At 42.4% G+C, this 26,385-nt stretch overlaps 1 protein-coding gene across 1 annotated transcript in view; it reads left to right on the top strand.

The window, feature by feature from the left end:
• The window catches only part of mboat2a (membrane bound O-acyltransferase domain containing 2a), a 210,087-nt gene that overhangs the window by 158,714 nt on the left and 24,988 nt on the right, over positions 1-26,385 (top strand). Inside the window, exons 4-5 of the mRNA XM_060934098.1 lie at positions 5,685-5,780; positions 23,771-23,826. Coding sequence (XP_060790081.1) covers positions 5,685-5,780; positions 23,771-23,826 — 152 coding nt within the window. The remainder of the gene's footprint in view (positions 1-5,684; positions 5,781-23,770; positions 23,827-26,385) is intronic.

Genomic DNA, 26,385 nt, shown 5'->3' with positions numbered 1-26,385 from the left:
GATATTAGGAATGCGAAAGTCGTATCCCCTTTCTTGAAGATGTCTGTCTGTGATGGGTCTTGATACACCGACACCAGCCTCAGTCCACTCCTTGTGAAGCTCTCCCAAGTTCTTGAATCAACTTTTCTTGACAATCCTCTCAAGACTGCGGCCATCCCTGTTGCTTGTGCACCTTTTCCAGCCACCCTTTTCAGCAATGCCCTTTTGTGGCTTACCCTCCTTGTGGAGGGCATCAGTGATCATCTTCTGGACAACAGTCAAGTCAGCAGTCTTCCCCATGATTGTGGTTGTGTGTACTGAACTAGACCGAGAGATACACTGTGTTCATACTGTTTTACTCAAACTCGAAATGAAATATTCTAATATTTTGAAATGTTTTTTTTTTGTTTTTGTACTGTATGCCATACTGATTAAAATTAAAATAGAAAAATGCTTGAAACATTTTAGTTTATGTGTAATGAGTCTATAATATATAACGTTCACTTTCTTAAATAACTGATGGGAAATATTGAACTTTTTCACAATATTCTAATTTTTTGAGATGCACTAGTAGTGAGTAGTGGAGACAGTATGTTGTTTCATTTGCTTATCAGGCCTCGTCAAACCACACTGTTGTTGATTGGTTTCCAATAACAGCAACTGTTTTATTTCTTAATAGGTTGGTCGGGGTGTTTTGTTTGTTTATTTATTTAAATTTTTTCCCCACTTTGTGTGCATATGCATTTTTACATGCAGCATCCTCTAGAGTTTACACAGAATTTTGCAAAAAAATAATACCCAAAAACTCACTGTGTGGCAGTTCGGCCAGACTGGTTTGAGCTGACAGGAAGTCCACTGTGACTCTATTAGCTTGTATTCAGTCATGTGACTTTTGCAAGTTTACTTCCGGTGAATGAAATGGTGGTCAGACAAACCAATTTGGCTGTCGTTCTACAAAGAGCTAGTGAAACCATCGCCGACTATTTTTGCGGTTTCGAGGCCAATGCATAGTCAAGATACCTTCAGAAAGTTGCTCCTTGCAATGGGATGGATCCTTACACGCTAGTTAAGAAGGAGTTTTTCCCGATGATTTGAAAACTGATCCATCCGTTGACCTCCCAGACATCTCAAACTACCTGGTGCTGCAGACATCGCTCTACACGGACAAACTTATGAAAGCACGGAGGCGCACAACTCTTTTTATATGTGGCTGGGTTAAAGATCTGGGGATCAGGGCACGATAAGATAAATCCTGTATCGTTTTTGCCTGGGTAAATAGGAATTTTTGGGCTTTTTGTACACATCTTTGCGATGATTGAGTGCTAGGACGCTACAAGTTTTAGTATCGGGTGTAAACAAACCATAGCTGCTCGAGTCTCAATCCTCCTTGCTCTTCTTTTCCAGGTAAATCATTCACAAAGAGCCACAGAAACCCCTTTAAAGCCCTGGGTATTAGTGAAACAGGATGGAGACGTTATCACGGCTCGCTGGAACTGCATGGCCGGGGAAGCAGTTTCATGCTGTTAACTCAAGAGCTCTGCTTTTGTGTTTACATCGATCGTCTCAATTATCTTCTCGCTCTAGTTCAGTGTAGGAGCCCAATCTACATCATCGTCCTTGTAAAGGTTGCTAGGACATCTCAGAATGCACAACACTTTCAAATCTTGAGGTTGGATGGGCTATAACAGCAAAAGAGCACATTGGGTTCCAGTCCTATAAGCCGTGAACAGGAATATACGGCTACATCGGGCACAGACTTACCAAAACTGGACTGTTTGAAGATTAGAAAAAGACCAGGCATTGGTTTGCTTAAAAGTAGACGGCCTTCTGATTTCATAAAATCGGTGAAATTTAGTTCCGTCTGAAATTTGGCCATTGTGATGTACGTTTATTTCTGTAATATTTAAAAAATAAAATAAAAAAACAGGCCATCCTGTGGCTGAGAAGTTATTTAATTTAATGGGGTTCCCTAGCAAACAATGTGCATGAAATCGCTCGCGTCGTGCAGTCAAGCAAACGGAAGAAGTCCGGTGTGCGCATGCGCAGGTTTACCTTTCAGCCGTGACGTGGTCTTCTCTTGGGTTTTACGGCAGCCGGCATCCAGTGTTGCATTACTGCCATCTACAGGTTTACCTTTGACCGCGCGCTAATGGTTCCATCGTCCTGTTGCTAAACGAACAGCTGATCACACCGAGGTGCTCGCTGACCGCCGATATTTATCAGTTTGGTCCTGCGTTTCCTTTCCTTTGCAACATAACGTCTTGTCTTCTCGCTTTCCGTTACTGTAGTCGGTCGTTCACGTTTCATTCGCATCCTCCATTTTTCTCTCCTGTCTCAAATTTGTATCCCACAATGCCTTGCGCGAACGGGGAAAGCCCACCATGTGATGCATGATGTAGTATCTTGTATTGCGTCATGGTGAAGCAAGAAATAATAGCGAAGAATTTAGGGCCATGTGGCCCTAAATTAATTAATTGTTCTATTTAAAATAAATAATAATAATAATGAAGTCGGAAGTCTGTGATTTGAATTCAGTAGCTTTCGGTCCACTAAACAAAAATAATTGGGTTTCAGGGAAAATTCTGACCTAAACCTGAGAAATTTGAAAGGCAGTCAATTTTAATTTTTTTTTTTTAAACGGAATACAGGTTTTCTCCCATAGGTAGCTCATTATACCAAGAGTGTTGTTGCCACATCAGGCTTCCTCCTCGTCCATCATGTTGAAACTGTGCTTCATTTAACCTTGTTCAACATGCATTATTGCCGAGCTGAGAGTAAAAAAAAGACAAAAAACGATGGCATCCTCAACAATTTTGTGCAATTACATATGTGCTGTGAATCCATATTAAATGAGTAGCATAGCAGTGATAATTTAATATGAATCATTGCTCCTCGTGCCTAATTCTCTGCGTTATAAAGAGGTTACAAGTTGCCAAAGTATCATGGTATCTTGTTTTGTCGATTATGGCGCACCTTCAGAGCGTCTCTATGCTGTGAAGATGTAATAAATAAAATTGTAAGACCGTATGTGCAACTTTCATAAACACTATACCTTTTAATATTAGTCGAGGAGGTCGCTTTTTCACCCCGAGAACAAATCATTCAGTCTTTTATCAATGGTTCGTGTTGTGTTTTTATGTACTTTTAATAACGTTTCTGGGCGGCACGGTGGTGTAGTGGTTAGCGCTGTCGCCTCACAGCAAGAAGGTCCGGGTTCGAGCCCCGTGGCCGGCGAGGGCCTTTCTGTGCGGAGTTTGCATGTTCTCCCCGTGTCCGCGTGGGTTTCCTCCGGGTGCTCCGGTTTCCCCCACAGTCCAAAGACATGCAGGTTAGGTTAACTGGTGACTCTAAATTGAGCGTAGGTGTGAATGTGAGTGTGAATGGTTGTCTGTGTCTATGTGTCAGCCCTGTGATGACCTGGCGACTTGTCCAGGGTGTACCCCGCCTTTCACCCGTAGTCAGCTGGGATAGGCTCCAGCTTGCCTGCGACCCTGTAGAACAGGATAAAGCGGCTAGAGATAATGAGATGAGAATATCGTTTCTTTCTGTCACACAGGGCAGTAAGCTTCTCATGCCGCAGTGGTGGTTAGGGCTGCATACCAGTACTGTGTACCGGTACTGTACCGTGAAAATCGATTCGGTACGGGTCCAAAATACCGGATCATGAAGTACCGGTACTGCGCCAATATAAATTTTGTGACTGAAGATGCGTAAATCCTACCACAAAGATGAAAATTTAGCACTGGAAAAGACGTAAAATGCCATGCTGAAACTTGAAATCAGAGCCATCTTTGATTTGAGATCCTCTCGCCACAGTCTCATGAGACATTGCGAGAGCTTGGCTGATCCAGCGTTCTGACTAGTCAAAAAGACTCAAAAGCAGGTCAGCCATTTTTCCTTTGCTGGCACTGGTGGCCTTTGTTGCTTTGTGTAATTTTGCCGCGTAAGTTAAAGGCCGCGGACTGCGCGGAGTGAATTTGTTTGTCATGCCACGTGGGAAGACCAGTAAGGTCTGGGATCACATACCGTAACAAAGCTTTCAGGGGGCCAGAACACAAGTTGTCTCGCTGTGAGACAACTTGTGACTTTTTGTCCCAAGTTAACTAAGTGTGAGACTGAGAGGGTGACTGAGAAGTGAGGTAGGAAACCTAGTTATGTTCGGTTTTCTTTGAATAAAGATACTGACAAGTTGTCAACAGTGTAATGTTTCTGTCATTATTGAAGAAGTTCAGAAGAACACATGTTAATTTGTCAAATTGTACAGGTACAGGTCCAGACCTGTACCTAAACCTCTGTACCGGTACCTGTACCTGATGTTACGTTTAGGTACGCAGCCCGAGTGGTGGTATTCGAATACTTTGTATGCAGGCAGTTGGTTTGCTTGACTGCACATCTGTGTGTATGTTGATCACTGGCTCTTCACAGCCAATTGATTTGTTGAATGTGGATTCGTTTATATGCTTGGTAGTCCTGTACAAAAAAAAAACCCAAAACAAGCTTTTAAGAGCGTCTCGATAAAGTGTTAGATTTCACGCACTCAGTCATTCCTTCCTTAAAATGGAGATTCTATACCAAAGAGATTGTCGTGGAACAGTGCATTTTAACATCCGTGCATCAAGGACTTTCCTTTTCGCATTCGGTTCTCACTTCTTTATTCTCAACGGAAAATCCGCTCCGTACAAAGACAACGCGATTTCTTAGATCAAATAAATAAACGCTTCATCGATGCCGTTTTCGGTCCAACAGTAAGCAGCTCTGTCAAGATCTCTGCAGGCCTACATTAGTGCACCAGAGGAGTTGAGCCTTATCACAGCTCACCCACGGAGCAACGCCGCACGCCTACCAGCAGAACAAGGCCTTTCACAGTGAAGCTGTCGCCTGATAAAGAGAGCCAGTGTTAAAGCTGCTGCATCTGAATGCCTCCAGTGGGACTGGCGAGATCTTAAACTGGCACCGAATAACATTACAGGCAACAATCCGCCCTGAGCACTCATCAGTGGAATCCGGGGTGGGGTTTGAACCCGTGTCACACTTTATAGGCTGTGAACCCGTGTCACACTTTATAGGCTGAAGAACAGACTCTTTGTCTCGGAGTGAGACAAGAACGGCTGCTTTGCTGCACTATAGATGGAGCTTTCATCTCAGTTAATCTGTTTATCCTTAAGATTGTTGAAGTTATAAAGCCGTGACGTGCTTGGTCTGCAAAGGGCACTACTTTTACTTTAAGGATTATAATTTACAGACTTGAGATTTTGTATTTCTCTCACAATGCATGCTAATGCGTTCCTGTCTTCAGTGAGCAAACATCTTGCATAAATTAGCATCTTCAATACCAGAGCGAGTCTGCTTTCTGTTTTAGGAGACGTGACAATGACAGCCTGCAAACTTTTTTTTTTTTTTTTTTCCCCACTTCTGCTTAGAACGGAACACACATGCAGGTCATCTAAATATAGAAGGTTATGAAGTGTTGCATATTTTAATGAAATCCATTGTTCCTCTGGCATGCCTTTTGATTAAACGAGCATGTTCACATGGTCGACCTCAGACCATCAGCACTGAGGTGCAGAGAAAGTGGTCCTAATCATCCGGTTGACAGTTTTTAAGGTGACAAACTTAAGACAGTTGATGATTGCACTTTTTGCTCCGTTTTCCTTCCTGTAGCAATGCCTTTACTAATTCAGGATATCCCCACTGTTCGCTTACAGATACTGCTTTGTGGTTGCTCTGGGCTACCTCACCCTCTGCCAGATCACCCGGGTCTATGTTTTCGACTACGGCATGTACTCGGCAGACTTCACTGGGTAAGTTCTTCCAACACACCACTGCTCCTGGGATTGCGAGATATCCTTCTGTAACGCAGGTACCCTTTGGTGAGAGAATAAAATGCAGTAAAAATCCATACTTGCTGTGTAAATGCATTTTAAAACCCTAAACAAAGTATTTATTGGCACAGCAGCTATTGTAATGCCTCACAACTTCAGGGTTCGATCCTGAGCTCAGGTTACTGTATGTGAGTGAGGTTTGCATGTTCTCACTGTATACGAGTAGCACGCTGTGTGAGCACAATCGCTATCAGGCGCGTTAAAATATAAATAACTTTTCTAGAATTTCACCAAAACTCATTGAATTTTCAGCATTGTAAGAGAACTCCCTAAAGTATTATTCAGCAAAACCCCAGAATGATAGCACAAATCTAGAATTTTTAACAGAATTTTAGTTCTTAAAATTTAACGTAATTATGGCCGTCACGCGTAACATTTGCACCCCTGAAAAATCACTTTGAATGCTGTTTTGAAAGTTTTGATCAAATATTCTCTATAATAAAAAAAATTGCTTAAATATTATAAACACAGTCTTTTAATGTATCAAAAAATAATTTTGATAAAGCAAGGAAATTCGGAAGAAAATGTGTTTTTTCTTTTGCTTGTTGTGCGCGTCACGCTACCAAAATCTAACTAACCCCTTCACGAACAATTCCAACTTTCATGGACTTGTAGCACGAATAAACCTTTCAAAAAATATATATAATACTTCTCACCCAGTAAATTAGAATCCTGGTGATTTATATCCTCGTAGCTTCAGTAGATCTAGAGATTTAGTCGATTTAGTAAATCCCAAACGCTGTGAAACACGCCAGCCATCTATGGTGAGAAGTGCTGCTGTAGTTGAGAAACTCTCATTTCTCCCGCTTCCAACTAACTCCGTGACCCATACCAAAATAACAATGTCACGCTCATCACTTAAGGATGATTTATGCCAAGTTTCACGGAAAAATACAGCGAAATAAGTTTTCTAGAAGCATTTTTCAAAATCCCAAACATTATGAAACATTTCTTGTTATGAGTAGCACGCTGTGTGAGCACAATCGCTATCAGGCGCGTTAAAATGTAAATAACTTTTCTAGAATTTCACCAAAACTCATTGAATTTTCAGCATTGTAAGAGAACTCCCTAAAGTATTATTCAGCAAAACCCCAGAATGATAGCACAAATCTAGAATTTTTAACAGAATTTTAGTTCTTAAAATTTAACGTAATTATGGCCGTCACGCGTAACATTTACACCCATGAAAAATCACTTTGAATGCTGTTTTGAAAGTTTTGATCAAATATTCTCTATAATAAAAAAAAAAAATCGCTTAAATTTTATAAACACAGTCTTTTAATGTATCAAAAAATAATTTTGATAAAGCAAGGAAATTCGGAAGAAAATTTGTTTTTTCTTTTGCTTGTTGTGTGCGTCACGCTACCAAAATCTAACTAAGCCCTTTACGAACAATTCCAACTTTCATGGACTTGTAGCGCGAATAAACCTTTCAAAAAATATATATAATACTTCTCACCCAGTAAATTAGAATCCTGGTGATTTATATCCTCGTAGCTTCAGTAGATCTAGAGATTTAGTCGATTTAGTAAATCCCAAACGCTGCGAAACACGCCAGCCATCTATGGTGAGAAGTGCTGCTGTAGTTGAGAAACTCTCATTTCTCCCGCTTCCAACTAACTCCGTGACCCATACCAAAATAACAATGTCACGCTCATCACTTAAGGATGATTTATGCCAAGTTTCACGGAAAAATACAGCGAAATAAGTTTGCTAGAAGCATTTTTTTCAAAATCTCAAACATTATGAAACATTTCTTGTAGGGTTTCAGGTTACAAATTTCGAGAATAGAGAAATTGCGGCGCAAAAGTTTGCCACTAAACTCGCGAAAATACTCCATCCTAGCGAGTTTCACAACCGAACTAGGCTACGTGACAGTCCGTGACCACCCAGGAATGTTCTAGAAGGTACGCTTCTAGGCACGTGCGATCGAGAAAGACGCCACGTGAAGGTAGTAAAGGTAGTATTTCCACTGTCTTATGACGTTTTTGCTTGTTTTAGCGCGATAAACAATGCGTTATGGGTAATCATTAAAATGCTGATTTCAAGGTTAAAATGGGTAAAAACAACTAATTTATATAGATATTGTAAAAATTGTGCCTAATAGTTATTTCAGTACATAAAATCAAAACCTGAATTTTTAATTTTTTTCCCTATGTTACACCATTGTGCATCTATAGCATGCTACTCATCTGTACTGTATCTGTGCGGGTTTCCTCTGGGTCCTTGGCGACTTGAATTTGGCCCCTAGATGTGAATGTGAATGATCCTGCATCAGATCTACCGCAGATGTACGAAATCTGAGCTTTGAATTATTTCGTTTTCTGTGCAGTCGAGATACAAAATAAGGAGAATAAAACCTTGGATGCCTCCATGTTTGTCTTTTTAGCATCAAACTAGCCAGCTAACTGTGAGTGGTACGGTATATATTTTCCTCCTCAGTACAGCAAACTATATGATCAGTGTTCTAGATTTAACAGTGGTTCCCAAACTTTCTCTGCTGGGCCCCCCTTTGGTAGATAAGAAAATCCTCCCCCCCCCCGACAAAAAGAGAAAAAAAAAAAGATAAACAGGACGCACATACACACACATTTTGTTTTCAGACTCCATTGCAGTTTATTCATACAAACCTCAACCTTTTTTTAACAAATAAAAGTAAACTGCCATAAACTACAGGTTGCAATATATACTAAGGCTACGTTCACACTGCAGGCTGAAGTGACTCAAATCCGATCTTTTCGCCCATATGTGACCTGTATCCGATCTTTTATTGACAATATGAACGACACGGATCCGATTTTTTCAAATCCGACCCAGGCCGTTTGGATATGTGGTCCTAATTCCGATTCCTATCCGCTCTTTTCATATGCGACTTCAGTCTGAACCGCCAGGTCGCATTCATCCGACTTACACGTCATCAACAAGCCACAAACGTCACTATTCTGCGCTGGAGTAGGCGGCGGGTCTCTCAAAAAAAGTTACAACAACATGGCGCATATGACATCAATGCGAGGGACGCTTCGGGCTGTAAAGGTTCAGAATCTTGTCAATGGAAGGACGCAGAGGTTAGGGAGCTGATTTCCATTTGGGGGGATGCAGCTATTCAAGCTAGATTGGATGGGTCATACCGCAACCGGGCGGTTTTACTTCCGTAAACACTGGCCATGCTCACTGCGTGTGACGTCGTCGTATCCTGCAATGCGCATGCGGAACACTTTTAGGTCGCTTTTCGTTCAGAGGATCACATACAAGTCGCATATATTTGTTAATGTGAACGACCTCACAAAAAAATCCGATTTCACAAAAAAATCGGAATTGAGCCTTAAGCCTTGCAGTGTGAACGTAGCGTAAGTAACTTTAAAAACGCACAATGGAATTCAACACATCACTTTAGATCCATGCATATATTTGAAATTTATGATATTGTATGTAATGCACGCACATCTTGAAACATCGATAAAGGACATTTATTGTCAAACTCAAGAATTAATTCACAATAAAAAAATTCAAAGTGGCAGTTGGTCCATGTTCGGACCGTCATGCTGGAGATTCTGGGTCTGTGTCGTCCAGGGGTCTCAGCAGCAGTGACTGAGGGTGTCAGGAATCTGTCACGGAGGTGAGCTAGCCTGATGTGCTGATCCTGAACTGGCGTCGTGACTCGAGGCTGACCAGGGCGTGGACGATCCCTGGTGCTCCCTGTCTGTCTGTAACGCTGACTCAAACGGGAAATGGTCGAATGATGAACACCGAAGTGTTGGGCGACCTCTGTCTGTGTACTTCCGGCACGCAACATCCCGATGGCCTGTTCACGTTGATTTTGGCTTAGGCGTGGCATCTTCAATAATGACAATTTTCCCATCATTTCCCCCGGGTATTTATAGGCAAGACTGTGTGTGTACAGTGTATGCAAAATTTGTTTGAAAATTAAAGCCTGTCCATCTCATTGACTACCCGAGTCATATTGTACGTTATTGAGTACAACTCCCTTAAATTCTGATTTGAGCACAGATTTGGAACTTATTTGGGCGGAACGAAGTTATTTTTCCATTGCGATATATTTTTTTTCTTCTTGAGATAAACTCAGCACGAATTCAGCAAGTTTTATCAATGTGCGTTTTTAAAGTTACTTAGTGTAATTATTTTAAGTATAACTGTTTTCAAGCACCTTAACTGTGTAACAGGCAGTGTTGGGCACGTTACTTTCAAAAAGTAATTAGTTATAGTTACTAGTTACTTTTCCCAAAAAGTAACTGAGTTAGTAACGGAGTTACTTTGTCATAAAAGTAACTAATTACCAGGGAAAGTAATTATTCCGTTACATTTTGTTCCCCCCCCCCCCAAAAAAAAAAATCAAATTCAATTAGTGTAATCATAATAAAAGTGAATGTTAAATGTGTTTAATGACTGAAATGGACACTTAACAGAACCAGTTAGTAACATTATCTACACTATATTAATATTTTTGTGGGACAATGTGAGATAAGACATCTATCAAATATAATATATTTTTGCAGTTATTAAAATTATGTTACTAATTACTGGCCACTGACGAGGACAAACGCTTTGTTCCTCGACATAATGTGCATTGCACGTAAACACTCTTGCCTTTTATTTCAAGTAGTGAAAAGTCCTGGCTGTATTTCCAGTGTGAAAGCGCAGTGCTGGGCTGACCGCTCGCCATCGCTGGCTCTTCCGATTGAAAGCGTGCGCAGTAGTGCAGTAGGCGTGGCCTACCTACATATGTTGTCCAAATCTACTCTGATTGGCTGACTATGCCGTTGTCTCGTGTCTCCCCGCCCCACACTAAAGCAGAGTAAAGAAAGGCTGAACGAGCAGCGTGCCAGATGAAAACAGCTTTAATAAAGTAACGCATAGTATTTTATTGTAAGTAACGGGAACGGCGTTATAACGATGTAAAAAGTAATTAGTTAGATTACTCGTTACTAAAAAAAGTAACGCCGTTAGTAACGCCGTTTATTCTAACGCCGTTATTCCCATCACTGGTAACAGGTTTCTTTTTTTTAATATTCAACATTGCCCCGTGCGCCCCCCACTTTGGGAACCACTGGATTTAACAAGTGAAAATGTCTGTATGCTGATTGATCTAAGCAAATATGTATATACAGCGTAAATCATTAACTCATCACTCGGGCCACTTTGTTTCCGGCTGATGCTGTGAACAGCCATGTTGATTTGATGTCACTTGCTGAACTTAAAATTGAGGAGACCATCCCAAGTTCCTGCAGTGGCAAACGGTTCCTATTAGAGCTGGCACTCCAGCTCAGCCAAAACTTAGCCAGAAACACCCTAAAAAAAAAAAAAAGTAACAGGGCAAAGGATTTTGCAAGGGATTCGCAGCAGGCTGCCAGGTCGCTCCGTTGTGTGTAGCTGCCGATGTTGATTTTAAAGGTCTGATGACACGAACATGACTCTATGCAATTTCTAAAATAAACTATACAACATGGCAAACATGTTAGATTTCTGTTATAATTACGTGAAAAGAAGCTGTTACGCGAATATCCAACTTTTAATTGCACAGCGCAAGAAAACTGGGTCCGTGGCTCGCGGCCATGCTGTGACGTCAGCGGGAGAACACGCTGCGGTTCACTGGCTGTTCTACTCAATGGAAATGGCGCATGAAAACGCCGGTGAACTCTCTAGTGCTAGCTCTTCCTCTGAACAAAAGAACAACCAAATACTGGTACTTTAAGCAGTGATCATGATGGCATGATTTTAAATAAATGAGATTGATAATAATGTGAATGTTCACAACTAGTACATACAAACTCTGCAGCTTCTGATTCAGCAGCTGCGTCATACTCCGCAAAAACATCAGCAAGAACCGACAATATAAATGGAAATGCAATACACTAAGCTCAAATGACTTTTGGAAAGTATAATTTCTAATTTTTTTCTACATATTCTTGAAGTCAGTCATCGGGGTACTTGGTACCGTTCCCTAACAACACATGGCAAAGGGTAAAGTGTAGTGTTGCTACGAGTACTTGCTAAAGCCTCCGGTGGAAGATCCTCGATGTGCTGATAAGACATACAGTTCTATATAACACACACGTGTCACGATAATCACAAAACAGATGCAAATTGTTAAAATACCTCATTTTTAAGCAATCATGTGTTGATCTCTTCTGAATCGAATCTATGATAGCCTACCCTCTTTACCCTTTGCCTCTCGTTGCTAGGCGGCAGTTACATGAAAGCCGCAAGCTTTCACAAGCAAATACATGACTATCACGCCGACTTTATGATTACATTTATGATCATCATGAATGTGTACTTTATGATGTGTACTCTGAGCGCTCTGGAGCGAGTCACTTCCAAGATGGCCGTGCAGACCGCAGTGTTACTATTTTTAGCATCATGTCGGAGCACTCTATAGCTCTACGTACCTTTATCTTATGTCGTTTCTCAACACATGTTCTGACAGGAGGACAGTCTTTGGAGGAGTCGCCTTGTCCCAGGCGACTGCTGGATCCGGCATAGCTACTAGTAGACCCCCTCCGGAATACTGTAGGCACTGCTGATGGTAGTAACACACGTTTGTGCTGAACTGAACACCCAAGAGATTCTTTTAAGCTGGGAAGGGTGTCAAAACAATCCAAATCAAAGTGTTCAGAGCACAGGACGGATGTTGGTGAGAGCTCCCACTTGTCACGAGTGCGCCTGACTTGCTTCACCCACTTCGCATGCAGCTCAGGATCTCTGGGAAACTTGAATAAACTTACCCCATCCTTGTGGGTTTTGGAGCAAAAGCCGGCAACACAACGCGAAGGCATAATAACTAATATATATATAATAAAATGTATAATAATACTAATAATGATAAACTGAACACCTGTTGCATCAACAACAAACTGGTAAGTTAGGAGGAAGGTTCTTTCGCTGACGTCATATAGCCCCTCCTCCTCATTCGTCTCCTGGGTGCTGCAGCCCCGTCAAATTTGCCCAAATAGCCGCGTTTTTTTATCATAACTTGTAAAATAGGCGCCTTCGTGAATTAATATATGGATCATCGGGAATTACTTTTTATGTTATAAAACATCGCCAAAGATGTCAAAAACGTCTCATCAGCCCTTTAAAAGTAACTAAGTAAATTACACAGGGAAATGAAAAGTCTGAGTGAAAAATACTGTAGCGAGCGTGCAGCGTGGAAGAAGAGTCTGGAGACAGAAATCTTACCTTCTCGGTCGTTAGCCTGTGCTACTTGCTCTCGATAGCTTTATTAGCATTCGCTAACACTACTGATGAACGCTGTACCGGCTGGAAGGTGGCTGCGCTGATGGCACCGACTCGCGGTTAAGCTCATGTTTGCCTTCGAGAAGGCGTAGGGCGATTTTTACATTTTTGGTCCCCTTCACGATAAATCAAAATTTGATTGGATAATTCATCGGTCACTTCGTACATAAACGTACACTGCCATGAAGTTCTAACCAATGAGTGAGCCAGCTCTAAACTCTTCTCTGCCTAGAGACAACAAACCAAAAAAAATCTCACTGGATAACTCTGTTTTCAGGACAGTAACCCTTTCATTTCTGAAGCAAATTTGATAGAAAATGAGGCCAAATTAGAATAAATTAATTATAATGAAATATTGTAATTTCTAACACTTGAAATGCTGATATGTTTGGGCCTTCTCTGAAGACCTGGAAGGCCCTGACGGTTCCCCTCGGAGTTCAAAGTCCTTCCCATGCCATGTGGCGTATAGGGCGGCGCCGATCTCCGTTTCCGTAGCCCTCGGCCTCTCGCCTATTACATAGCTAGGGTTACGGGGGGGGGGGGCGTGTCCTCTGGTAACCGCGAGAATTTGACTCCCCACTCGCATCTGTATTGCAGCGTGCCTTGCCAGATGGCAGTAAGTACCATTTTTACGATGGTCTTTGGTATGGTCTCCCAGTCGAGAGGCAGACACGCTAACCACCAGGCCAACTCGCGGTTTCCCCCTCGGAGTTCTTGAGTAGTAATTCTGAGTTTGGGATTTATGAGCTTTAGTCAAAATGATGAACGTTAGCTGAACGCATGAGCGAGTAAGAGGGTGGAATCCCGTCACGGACTGTTCTCCTGTCCAGGGCATATTGATGCCAGGTCCATCACAACCCTGACAAGAATGAAGCAGTTACTGAAGATGAACGAATAAGAATAAAACTATGCATACAGTAATATCCAGTCTATAGTTATGTATATAACTGTGCTGGGGGAATTATTATTATTATTATTATTATTATTATTATTATTTTTTTTTTTTTTTTTTTGAACACTGGATAACCACACGGGTCCGTGTAGATCATCCAGATAGCTTCTTATGTGCATGCATGCTGAGACTTTCCATGTAACTTCCAAGTAACAAAGTCAGATTGAATGCAGACGGGTTTGATGTAAGTAAATGACGGGTAGATATTCCTCTCATATGTTGGTGGGGCCAGCAAACTCTGGCAGCTCAGAGGTGAAAGACGTGGAATAGTGAGGAAGGGACACTCAATTACACTAAAGGCAAGGAGCCATGGGCTTGCAGGTCACTAGATGATTGGTGATGAGTGAAACTCCTACCAGCGAGAGACTGAGAGGGGAGGTTCAATACCTACCAAATGAACCATTCGTAGCTCACTTGTGGACAGTGTGCTGAGTGATGCTTAACAAGGGAACCAAGTTCAGGCGGTCACAGAGTTCAACTGGACTCGGTCAAGTATGAAAATTACACTCCATGCAGCCGAAGAGAAGCTAGAAGTTTAGTACCAGCGTTGGAGCTACAGGTCCCCTAGCCTCCATACATGAGGTCTGGCAGTTTTGTGATGCGAGAAGAAAAGGGAACACGGTGGCTCCAACAATTTTTCTGAGGCTTTCTGCATACATTCCTACAAGCACTAGAAGGTCTCAAGGTGATCTTCTGGAGGGCTGAATTTGAACAACTATTATTAAATCACATTATATTTGTAGTGTTGGTGTCTGTTTAATGTATGATTTGATACGTTTCTGAAGGTTATAAATCAGTTTAAACCTTGTTGGGGTGTTAAAATATAAAATCTGGATTTCTTTTATTCCGCATCTACATGTAAATATATCTGAGCATAACCGACGAGAAATTGGACAGGTGTGGGTGTTGTGTAGAAGCCCTGTGCAGAATTTTTCCTGGCTATAGAATCGAGTGTGTGGTTGAGAGACTCCGGATGCCTTTTCACAACTCATTCTCGCGCTCGCACGCATGCAAGGATGCACGTAGTGTGCTTTTTTTTTTTTTTTTAAATTATTATTTTTATACCCCCGCACCGAGGTATACTGGTTTACCTCGGTCCGTCTGTATCTCCGTCTGTCCAAAACATCCTTTTTCTCAGCTACCGCAAATCATACTCACTTGGTACCAAACTTCAGCTTGGGGTTCTATACCGCGTATAGACCCTTTTCAGTCACGTGACCTTCGTAAACACGACCACCATTTTGGACATGTAGCGGACTTCGGCTCGAATTGGTTTGAATGCGAGGAAGGCGACAAACGGAGAACATACAAGAAAAAGGAGCGAGATGCATTAAACACCTTCGCTATCCAGCGACGTAGGGCATTTACAGGGCAAGCAGAGGGAGAAATAACAACAGTAACGACACATTAGCAACGCCGTACAGAAATAACGGTTTATGGCACAGACCCTTTCGGTTCTCGCTCATCTAGCTGCTACAATGACTGCTTAGACTGCAACAATAATACCTAACACACATTTAAGTATCCGTCGTAAAGACGTGAAACTCATCGAGTGACGAGTGTGTTCATTGATAAGCTAACACAATCTAAAAGTAGACATACCATCACACTGCCCTGGCGCTGTGTACAGTTTACCTTCTATGGCTTGTGCACTCACTATTTGCCATTACTTTCTCCAACCGTTGTTACAGATTACAGGGAACGGCCTGGATTTAAGAGACAAATACATGTTCCTCTTATTTTGAACACTTATTTGTAGGCAGTGCTTAATTTGTAAAGTGGGAGGTCCCGGAGCGCAGAGGATGAGCGGCTCCGGTGCGGAAAAAGGGGGGGGGGGGGGGGCCTGCGCTTCTGGGCATGTTTTGTAATAATACTGCAAATTAAGTTCATCTGCAGATATTTTGTGGATGTCGTTTCATGAGAGAAATCACCAACAAGACAGATATCAAACTCAGACATTAACACTAAATAAACTTGCATTTTTTAATTTAATTATTATTATTATTATTTTTTGTTACATAGTCAAAAGAGGTGTCGGATCACCGGATCCAGTGTAAAGAGGTTCCGGAGCGCGCTCCGGCTTACTCCCCCTCAAATTAAGCGCTGTTTGTAGGACACTGCCTCTGATCTGTCCTACAGTCTACAACAGCAAAGGAACACAACGCTAACTAATAGCTACTACAGAAGAACAAAGAGGTTACAATGGGTTATTTTAGCCTATTTGGTTACACACTCGCCGCCACAGAATGTTAACAGCAATGTAATGCCTTTTCTGGCTAATTTTATTCGTCTTACCTCCAACAAAGTGGTCACTACACAAGCGTTGGTATGCCGCTATCCATCTTCTCCGTCGGTCAGCATCTACCGGAATCCGATAAAATGATAACCCTTGCCTTGTTTGTTGATGGTTACTACATCCAGGTGCACAACAATATAGTGGCATGATGGAAGTCTTGCTGAAAATAAACAATTTCTTTGCTGCCGTTCCTCAATGTTGGCTGTGGTAAACTACTGGTAGTACACGTCCAAAATGGCGGCCGCGTTTGTCGTGACGTCACGTGAAAAGAGTCCATACCGTTTTCAGGTCTGTCGCACATCGACTTCCTGTTTACCGACTGAAATGTATTTACGAAACACACAGGGTGGATTTTGATGCTATTTCAAGCAGCAAAATACTATTTCAAAATGAGTTTACCAGGATGCTATGTGAAATCCCTGGGGAGAACACTGCTCTTTACTTACTTGTTTCAGGGTTAATTATTTGTTGGTCAACATTCATAATAAGTGTCCTATTCCTTCGATTGCTTGCATTCTGATACTGTACAAGTGAGAGTGGGGGATACGTAAGTAAGCAGTAGCTCACAGTTGATCTTGTGGGTTTTTTTTTTTTAAATATATCTGGGCCTCAAAAGGGGTGTTCACACGGCACATATTTGCATCGATGCTGCACTGATGTATTTTGTTGCGATATATCTTACACCGGTGTAAATTTTGTGGAGCGTTCACGCGTCACAAACCTGCTTACTAGAGAGAAGCGTGTTAGCACCGGTGCAGCCCCACTTGCGTTCACACGGCAGTTTTTGCGACCGTGCTATACGATAGTAATAATGCAGAAATGAAATATGCGCATGAGTGAAAATGTACTTCCTTTTCCCGGTTGTCATCGCATCACCAAGCGCCGGGAAAACAACGTGGATGAAGACACCAGTGTTGCCAGATACTGCTGACGTTTTCCAGCCCAAAATATGTTCAAATCCGCCAAAATGCACTTAAAACCGCCCAATCTGGCAACACTGGAAGACACGCAGTTCTGTTGTTGTTGATATTTGCCATTTTGGAAGCGCAAAATACCAGGATGCAAATTATGCAATGCCCGTATGTAATCAACTCTCCTCACGCGTAGCGAGTCTACCCCTGTAGCGTTCAGACGTCCCATTTTATATCGGTGCTGCCCCGCAAACTAGCATTTACTCCGGAGTAAATTTCTTAAACCACCTCCCGAGCAGGGTTAGATTTGCACCGGTTTAAGCAGCTTCCAGGGGCTACACCGCTATAACTTTGTACCGTGTGAACGCTCTACCGGGGCAGCCCCGGTGCTACACCGGAGTAAAAGTTGCCGTGTGAACACCCCTAATGTGAAGTTACTGCACTTTAACTCGGTATCCATTGTCTGCTTTCACAACCAACCCAATCTGAATCCCCCGTCAACACTGATCTGAATAAGTTCTGCTGAAGCTCCAGAATTAAACAATGAGCTGCAAGATTGTCATTCAAGATTAAGATGCCATGGAAACTTCATTTCTGAACTTCCTGCAGCTGTTGGCTAAAACACTTATTTGGATGTAGTTTTAGCGGTGTTGATTACAATGCTTGCAATGTTGCAGTACTCGTCCAAGGTGTTTAAAGACTGTGTGAGAGGCCCAAAATGCGCCAATTTTCACACCTTTATTTGCGGAATAAACAAATTAGTGTGTGACCGTTTATGACGACACACAACTTGCCTACAGTTGGGAGCAGAGTGCTCGTGTTGATGATTAAGTGCCGTGGTCAAGGCATAAACAGAATCTGCTGGATGAAGAAGCTGTTTTTTGGCGATGCGTGTGTTTGACTTCAAACCGTGACTTTACAATTTTAACTATCCTTTGAAACAAACTGATTTTGTCTGGAAGCTCAAGCAAATGTAAAGAGGTCTTTCCTACATCTTTGGTCATTGACAACTGTGTACCTTTGTTTCTTGCCCAAGATGGGCATCACATACTTTTATTTTAAAAAAAAAAAAAAATGGATGCCAGGATGTGAGCAGTGTGCTGTTCATGTGCCATGAGCTGAAGTTGTAATTCCTGGAATTAATGATCCTGTGCTATAACTACGGTACAGTACAGGCCATTTCAATTCAGATCCATTTTAATCTTGTGAATATCCCAAACCTGAATATGTCAGTCTTTAATCTATGTAATAACCTTGACTAAAGCACAGTTTTGTCCTCTTTACTGTCTACCCCTCTGCCTGGATGTACAGCCTTCAGCCATTATCATCTGGTATTACCTAAAGGGCAGAAACATGGCAGTAGCTTTTCAAGTGGTGAAATGTTTGTGAGAACCAACGAAATTTTACACATGGCCAGTGGGAGGAATATACAGGTACATGGTGCAGTGGGATGAATAATGGATGATTGCTGTGATTATAGTGGAGAACTACCAAAAAGAAACTTTTCAATCACAAAGCACTGCAGAAAGCATCAATTTTAAAATGGGAACATGAACGTTAAGGATCAGCCTCAGTAATGCTCTGAGTGGATGGCAGATTTGTTAAAAATCTGCTCAAACTTTACATAGTTATGGCTGGGTTCTTGCCCAAACTGATAATTGCATCATCAGTTTTTCCTCTGGCTAATCAGACACAAGGTACTCCACCACTGCTGCCGGAGCAGTTGTGAGTTGGGTGCCTTGCTCAAGGGCACTTGAGCCAGTCCTGCTGGTTCAGGGAATCGAACCAGCGACCTTTTGGTCCCAAAGCTGTTTCTCTAACCATTTGGCCATGGCTCCCCCATCCCCCCCCCATTTACATACGGTAGTTAGAACGCTGGGCTGTTTACGTTTAGGCCAACCAGAGGTTGGGAATGCTCTGTTCTGGTTCTTTCATTGATGTCACTTATAACATTTTGATACCTATGGCAGATGGGATTGCTTAAGGTTGGAGACTGCTGCAGATCGATCTGGATGCTCTTGGAAACTCTCTAGGATGTCTCTCTTAGGAATTCATGAGTGTTCTTCAGGACCATACTGTAGACCTCCCAGTCCATCAGGCCGTACATGCTCTTTCCCTGCCACTTGGAATCTGGGAGCGTTCTGATCGACTATGCTGGTGTGCCCTCGATCTCCGAAGTGGGAGGTGGTCTGACTTCGGGTACCTGCCTGCCAACAAGGAGGATATAGACAGAGTTTCAGAGGAGAGACATGGAAAATGGGTGCAATTTTATAGTGTGGTGGGATTTCTAATTGGTAGGATACTGAATTTATCTGTTTCAACACTTTAAACAGACTTATAAATCAGGGACATTTTTTCTCAAGGGTAGTCTGAGGCCCCTGGTTGACAACCGCACCATTTGTCCCGGCTGCAAGGGTTGGGGGTAGTGACTCTGTTACATTGTTCCTTCTGGTGTGGCACTGCTCTCTCCAGTCTGACATGGGCCACTTCCAAGGTCTGTTCACGTTTTGTATTATCCAGTCATCCGCTGCAGGAATATTTGAGGGTTCTTTGGACCGGGGGAAAATGAGGTTGGAAACCCAACACAGACTGGAATGGTGTGAAGAGGGTGGACTAGGTGTTTTGAGAGTACTCGGCCCACAGGAGATACCTGCTCCAGTGGTGTTGGTTAGTGAAGCAGTCAGGAAACAGCCACTCTTTTAGTTCGGTTTGCCGTCTCTCCATTAGTGTGCGGATGATGGCCTGAAGTCAGACTGACCGTGATGGTAGGCCTTTTGAGGAACCCTTGCTAGACACATGTTTTACACCCCAATCACACTATATCTTCAGGGAGGCCATATAAACTAATGACCTCCTTAAACAGAATTTCTGCTGTTTTCGTGACTTGTGGGCAACTTGGGTAAAGGGGTAAATTGGCTTATGGTGGTTAAAATACTGGTGTGTCTTAGGCAGTTGGGAAGATCGATGATGTAATGAAGTACTATGTACTACCATAGGCAATGTGGAATGGGACGTGGCCCTAAAACCCCAGCGGGTGGCTGGTGTCGGTGTTTTGGCCTGAGCTCACACTGTGCATCTTTTAACATGCTGCTCAGTATCTCTTCACATAATGTGTTTTCCACAAACCTTTGAGTATATGTGATGTGTGGGTGTACGGAGCAGAGGGAAGTGGGGGCCCACTTCCTCTCTTGGTTTGGAGCACATAAGTTTTATCTGTTGGACATGCTGGCGGTGTGGGGTCATCATGTGAGGCTTGTTGGATCTCCTCCATTACAGTGGGGCAAAAAAGTATTTAGTCAGTCATCAATTGTGCAAGTTCTCCCACTTAAAAAGATGAGAGAGGCCTGTAATTTTCATCATAGGTACACTTCAACTATGAGAGACAGAATGGGGGGAAAGAATCCAGGAAATCACATTGTAGGATTTTTAATGAATTAATTGGTAAATTCCTCGGTAAAATAAGTATTTGGTCACCTACAAACAAGCAAGATTTCTGGCTCTCACAGACCTGTAACAACTTCTTTAAGAGGCTCCTCTGTCCGCCACTCGTTACCTGTATTAATGGCACCTGTTTGAACTCGTTATCAGTATAAAAGACACCTGTCCACAACCTCAAACAGTCACACTCCAAACTCCACTATGGCCAAGACCAAAGAGCTGTCAAAGGACACCAGAAACAAAATTGTAGACTTGCACCAGGCTGGGAAGACTGAATCTGCAACAGGTAAGCAGCTTGGTGTGAAGAAATCAACTGTGGGAGCAATTATTAGAAAATGGAAGACATACAAGACCACTGATAATCTCCCTCGATCTGGGGCTCCACGCAAGATCTCACCCCGTGGGGTCAAAATGATCACAAGAACAGTGAGCAAAAATCCCAGAACCACACAGGGGGACCTAGTGAATGACCTGCAGAGAGCTGGGACCAAAGTAACAAAGGCTACCATCAGTAACGCACTACGCCGCCAGGGACTCAAATCCTGCAGTGCCAGACGTGTCCTCCTGCTTAAGCCAGTACATGTCCAGGCCCGTCTGAAGTTTGCTAGAGAGCATTTGGATGATCCAGAAGAGGATTGGGAGAATGTCATATGGTCAGATGAAACCAAAATAGAACTTTTTGGTAAAAACTCAACTTGTGTTTGGAGGAGAAAGAATGCTGAGTTGCATCCAAAGAACACCATACCTACTGTGAAGCATGGGGGTGGAAACATCATGCTTTGGGGCTGTTTTTCTGCAAAGGGACCAGGACGACTGATCTGTGTAAAGGAAAGAATGAATGGGGCCATGTATCGTGAGATTTTGAGTGAAAACCTCCTTCCATCAGCAAGGGCATTGAAGATGAAACGTGGCAGGGTCTTTCAGCATGACAATGATCCCAAACACACTGCCCGGGCAACGAAGGAGTGGCTTCGTAAGAAGCATTTCAAGGTCCTGGAGTGGCCTAGCCAGTCTCCAGATCTCAACCCCATAGAAAATCTTTGGAGGGAGTTGAAAGTCCGTGTTGCCCAGCGACAGCCCCAAAACATCACTGCTCTAGAGGAGATCTGCATGGAGGAATGGGCCAAAATACCAGCAACAGTGTGTGGAAACCTTGTGAAGACTTACAGAAAATGTTTGACCTCTGTCATTGCCAACAAAGGGTATATAACAAAGTATTGAGATGAACTTTTGTTATTGACCAAATACTTATTTTCCACCATAATATTTGCAAATAAATTCTTTAAAAATCAGACAATGTGATTTTCTGGATTTTTTTTTCTCATTTTGTCTCTCATAGTTGAGGTATACCTATGATGAAAATTACAGGCCTCTCTCATCTTTTTAAGTGGGAGAACTTGCACAATTGGTGACTAAATACTTTTTTGCCCCACTGTATATCCTGTAGGATGGGAACTAACAACAGTACTCTGGTCCAATGGATTCAGGTGCGTTGTTGAAGTGAGGATTTTCACAAATGTGATATTGTTCTTTGAACCAGGTTGGGAAGTGATTAAAACATTCAAGCATGTAAAGAATAGCGTCCGCCTGGCTTGATGGGCGTTGAGTCTTTGTGCTGTCTTGATGTACTCCAGATTTTTGTGAGCCCTCATGATGGTGAATAGGTGTTTTGGAACCTTATAGCCAGTATCTCCACACTTCAAGTGCTGCTTCACTGGAGAGTAGTTGTTCTCGTTTCTTGTAATTCCTCTTTGCTGGAGATACCTTTCGGGAACAGAAGGCACATTACATTACGTTATATGGCATTTAGTAGACGCTCTTGTCCAGAGCGACATACAAGAAGTGCAAAAGCCAGATACACGAAGTGCTGAACTTCTAGACAAGAAAGTTCTAATGCCAACTGAACAAGTGACAGAATAATACTTGGTGTCATTCTGTTGAAATACCAACATTCAGCAAACAGCCAAGGAAGCAAACCATCCATACAAAGTACAACTAAATGGAGAAAAATAAAACTCAAACGGCTAACCCCAGGCTAGACAGTACACAACCTGGGTTGGTCTAGACTGCTACATGATTACACAGCGGGCAGGGAAGCAGGAGAAAGGTGCAGACTGAAGAGACGGGTCTTCAGTCTGTGCTTGAAGGTGGTCAGGGGAGTCGGTAGTTCTGACCTCAGTGGGGGAAGGTCATTCCACCAACGGGGAGCCAGGACAGAGAGCAATCTCGAGCAGGCTGGGCAGCACTGGAGGGGGGGAGGGGCCAGGCGACTAGTAGTAGCGGATGGGTACATTTTTGAGACGTTACCTTTGGGAAAGAATTGCTCCAATTCCACTGTCTGATGTGTCCACCTCGACCACAAACTCCTGCTCGGAGTCCGGATAGCGAGGAATAGGGGGCCATACTGAATCTCTTTTTGAGAATCTCAAAAGGAGTCTCAAAATACTCTGCCAACACAGCAAAGGACTTCATCAGGGGGGAAAAAAAGTGGAAAGTTTTAGACTGGTCAAATCAATCACCAGACTAACCGATTTGAGCATGCATTTCATCTCCTGAAGAGGAGATTGAAGGGAGGAAGCCCCTAAATCAAATAAGAACTGAAAGTAGCTGTTGTATAGGCCTGGAAACACATCACAAAAGAAGCATACACCAGTTTTGGTGATGTCAGTGGTTCACAGATTTGTTGCGGCGATTGCAAGCAGTGGATATGCAACCAAATATTAAGTGTTGTTTACTTTATGACCATCTGTTCCTATAATTTTGATCACCTAAAAATTGGGTGGTCTGCCACTAAATGTGCCATGTTCTTAGTTGTTTAACACATCTAGATGTAAAGATCAGGAAACTGGGTGTCCTTTAACATCTGGCCAGAGACAACAGATCAAAATAAGCTTTGGTTAAGCCTGGCCTACTTGCGTTTATACTGTTAATTGTAGTCACTGTCCTTGACACTAATAACACAAATTGCAATGTTTCTAATTCTCTTGTAAGTGAAAGCAGATATAGTTTGATATTTATTTTGTATTCACACTCTCCTTTCTCTTATCTCTCACTCAAGGCCCTTGATGGTAATCACGCAGAAGATCAGCAGTCTGGCATTTGAGATCCATGATGGTGAGTGTCAGTTTCAGTACGTTCACCTTTTTTTCAAAATCAATCTTGGCTGGAAACGTATAGCTGCTTAGTCTGTCTCTTATCTGATGTAGAACAGAGCTGAGACCCGACTTTAGGGGTGTTCACACGGCACATATTTGCATCGATGCTGCACCGATGTATTTTGTTGCGATATATCTTACACCGGTGTAAATTTTGTGGAGTGTTCACACGTCACAACCCTGCTTACTAGAGAGAAGCGTGTTAGCACCGGTGCAGCCCCACTTGCATTCACACGGCAGTTTTTGCGACCGTGCTATACGATAGTAATAATGCGGAAATGAAATATGCGCATGCATGAAAATGTACTTCCTTTTCCCGGTTGTCATGGCATCACCAAGCGCCGGGAAAACAACGTGGATGAAGACACCAGTGTTGCCAGATACTGCTGACGTTTTCCAGCCCAAAATATGTTCAAATCCGCCAAAATGCACTTAAAACCGCCCAATCTGGCAACACTGGAAGACACGCAGTTCTGTTGTTGATATTCGCCATTTTGGAAGCGCAAAATACCAGGATGCAAATTATGCAATGCCCGTATGTAATCAACTCTCCTCACGCGTAGCGAGTCTACCCCTGTAGCGTTCAGACGTCCCATTTTATATCAGTGCTGCCCCGCAAACTAGCATTTACTCCGGAGTAAATTTCTGAAACCACCTCCCGAGCAGGGTTAGATTTGCACCGGTTTAAGCAGCTTTCAGGGGCTACACCGGTATAACTTTGTACCGTGTGAACGCTCTACCGGGACAGCCCCGGTGCTACACCGGAGTAAAAGTTGCTGTGTGAACACCCCTATTGTAACTAATTAGACAGCCTGTATCAGATATCCGACAGCCTCGGATGTACGTATTGTATCAAAGGAATAAAGTTCTCGTTATACATGCAAAAAATTACATTCAGTTCTTACAGCTTCCCAAAAAAAAGCAGCAGTGCTGTTCATTGGACAGAAGGTGATTTCCCCAAACCAACGTCACCATACTTTTACATGTTCGTCTCTGTTTCAGTGTTTCTCTATCTGATTTTGCATACGGTCATGGCCCAGTTCAGACATATGCCACTTACGTGCCTGTTCAGCATTAAGAGGAAATGATGGCGGGATGGTTAATTTATAAGAAATGGAGTGATACCATTTATTTTCTCTTTTGAAGTTGGTCTCAGCTTTACTCAGCATGCCGGCCTTCACATCACACACCATATGAACTTATTCATGCACGGTCAAAAACCAGGGGTTTTACAGACATTAGTTTCTTTAAGCATTGTTTGAACAGGATTCCAGACATAAGTCTGTAATGTTAAGATAGATTTACATGGGATAAGTGATTTTTCTATATAATTTAGAGATGCAAGTGATGGATGCATGACTATCGCATTAAAAAAAAATTGATGCATATTCCACACCTCTTTTTATTATAAACTGATAGTACTGACATTTATTATAAGCATTTGTTTTAAAGGCTCATGTTGCACTTGATCATTAGATCACATGGCTGTAATATAGCATCCCCTCTGAAAGTATTGGAACAGCAAGAGCAATTTTTTTTCTTTTTTCTTTCTGTACACTGAAGACATATTTTTGTTTTTTTGAGATCAAAATACGAACGAGATGATTCATCAGAATTTCACTTTTCATTTCCTGATATTTACACCTGGATGTGTTCAGCAATTTAGAACAAAGCCGCTTCGGTAGCAGATCACCCATTTTTCTGGTGAGCAAAAGTATAGGAACAGATAGACTTGACGTAAACCACACTTAATATTTGGTTGCGTATCTCTTGCTTGTAATAACTGCATAAAGCCGGTGACCCATTGAACTTACTAGATTTTGGAATCGATCCAAATCGATCCAAGGTCAGATGTCTGAAACAGTTTTTCTTCAGTAGCTTCGTTCCTGTTTGAAGTATGTTTTAAGGATATTACAGATGTACGAGTAACAAGGAGGACTAGAATTATTGGCTGTGGAGGCATCCCTGTTGACAGTTCATGGAGATGTATCTTTTGTTAAGCGAGTCATTCTTACAAAACAACAAAAACAGTCGTTCTTGTCATCCTTGAACCCTTGGAAGTACTTTTGTTTTATTAGCTTTTCCTTGTATGTCACAGTTTACAGTCTGTGTTTGCTGACATGAATGCAAAAGGCATATGAGAAGGAACTTTGGACTGTACCTTCCATTTGACAGCGTAACAGTGACTAAGCTATTTGCTCGCTGCTTTCCCTGTGTTGACTGAGGGTTTTTGATGGATGTCTGAGCGACATGGTTATGGTGCTGTCTTGGCAGATTTAAAGCTGACGCACTTAGACACACGCACACAGTCATGACCGTATTAATGGCAGACTGGTGTGAATCACACAGGAATTGGCTGGAGAGATTGGTGTGTGCCTCTGTCACTAGCCCCAGTCCAGTGACTCATCATGTGTTCGCTATAGACTAGTGTGTGTATGCATATGCACAGCAGGGTTTCTTTAAAAAAAAAAAAAGGCTAAAAGAACTATAAATTTCCTTTTAAGGTTAGGGTTAGATT

Source organism: Neoarius graeffei, chromosome 11 (genome assembly GCF_027579695.1).
Source record: "Neoarius graeffei isolate fNeoGra1 chromosome 11, fNeoGra1.pri, whole genome shotgun sequence".
NCBI lineage: Eukaryota > Metazoa > Chordata > Actinopteri > Siluriformes > Ariidae > Neoarius > Neoarius graeffei.
Note: the sequence above shows the minus strand (reverse complement) of the source record. Positions and strands in the feature narration are given on the sequence as shown.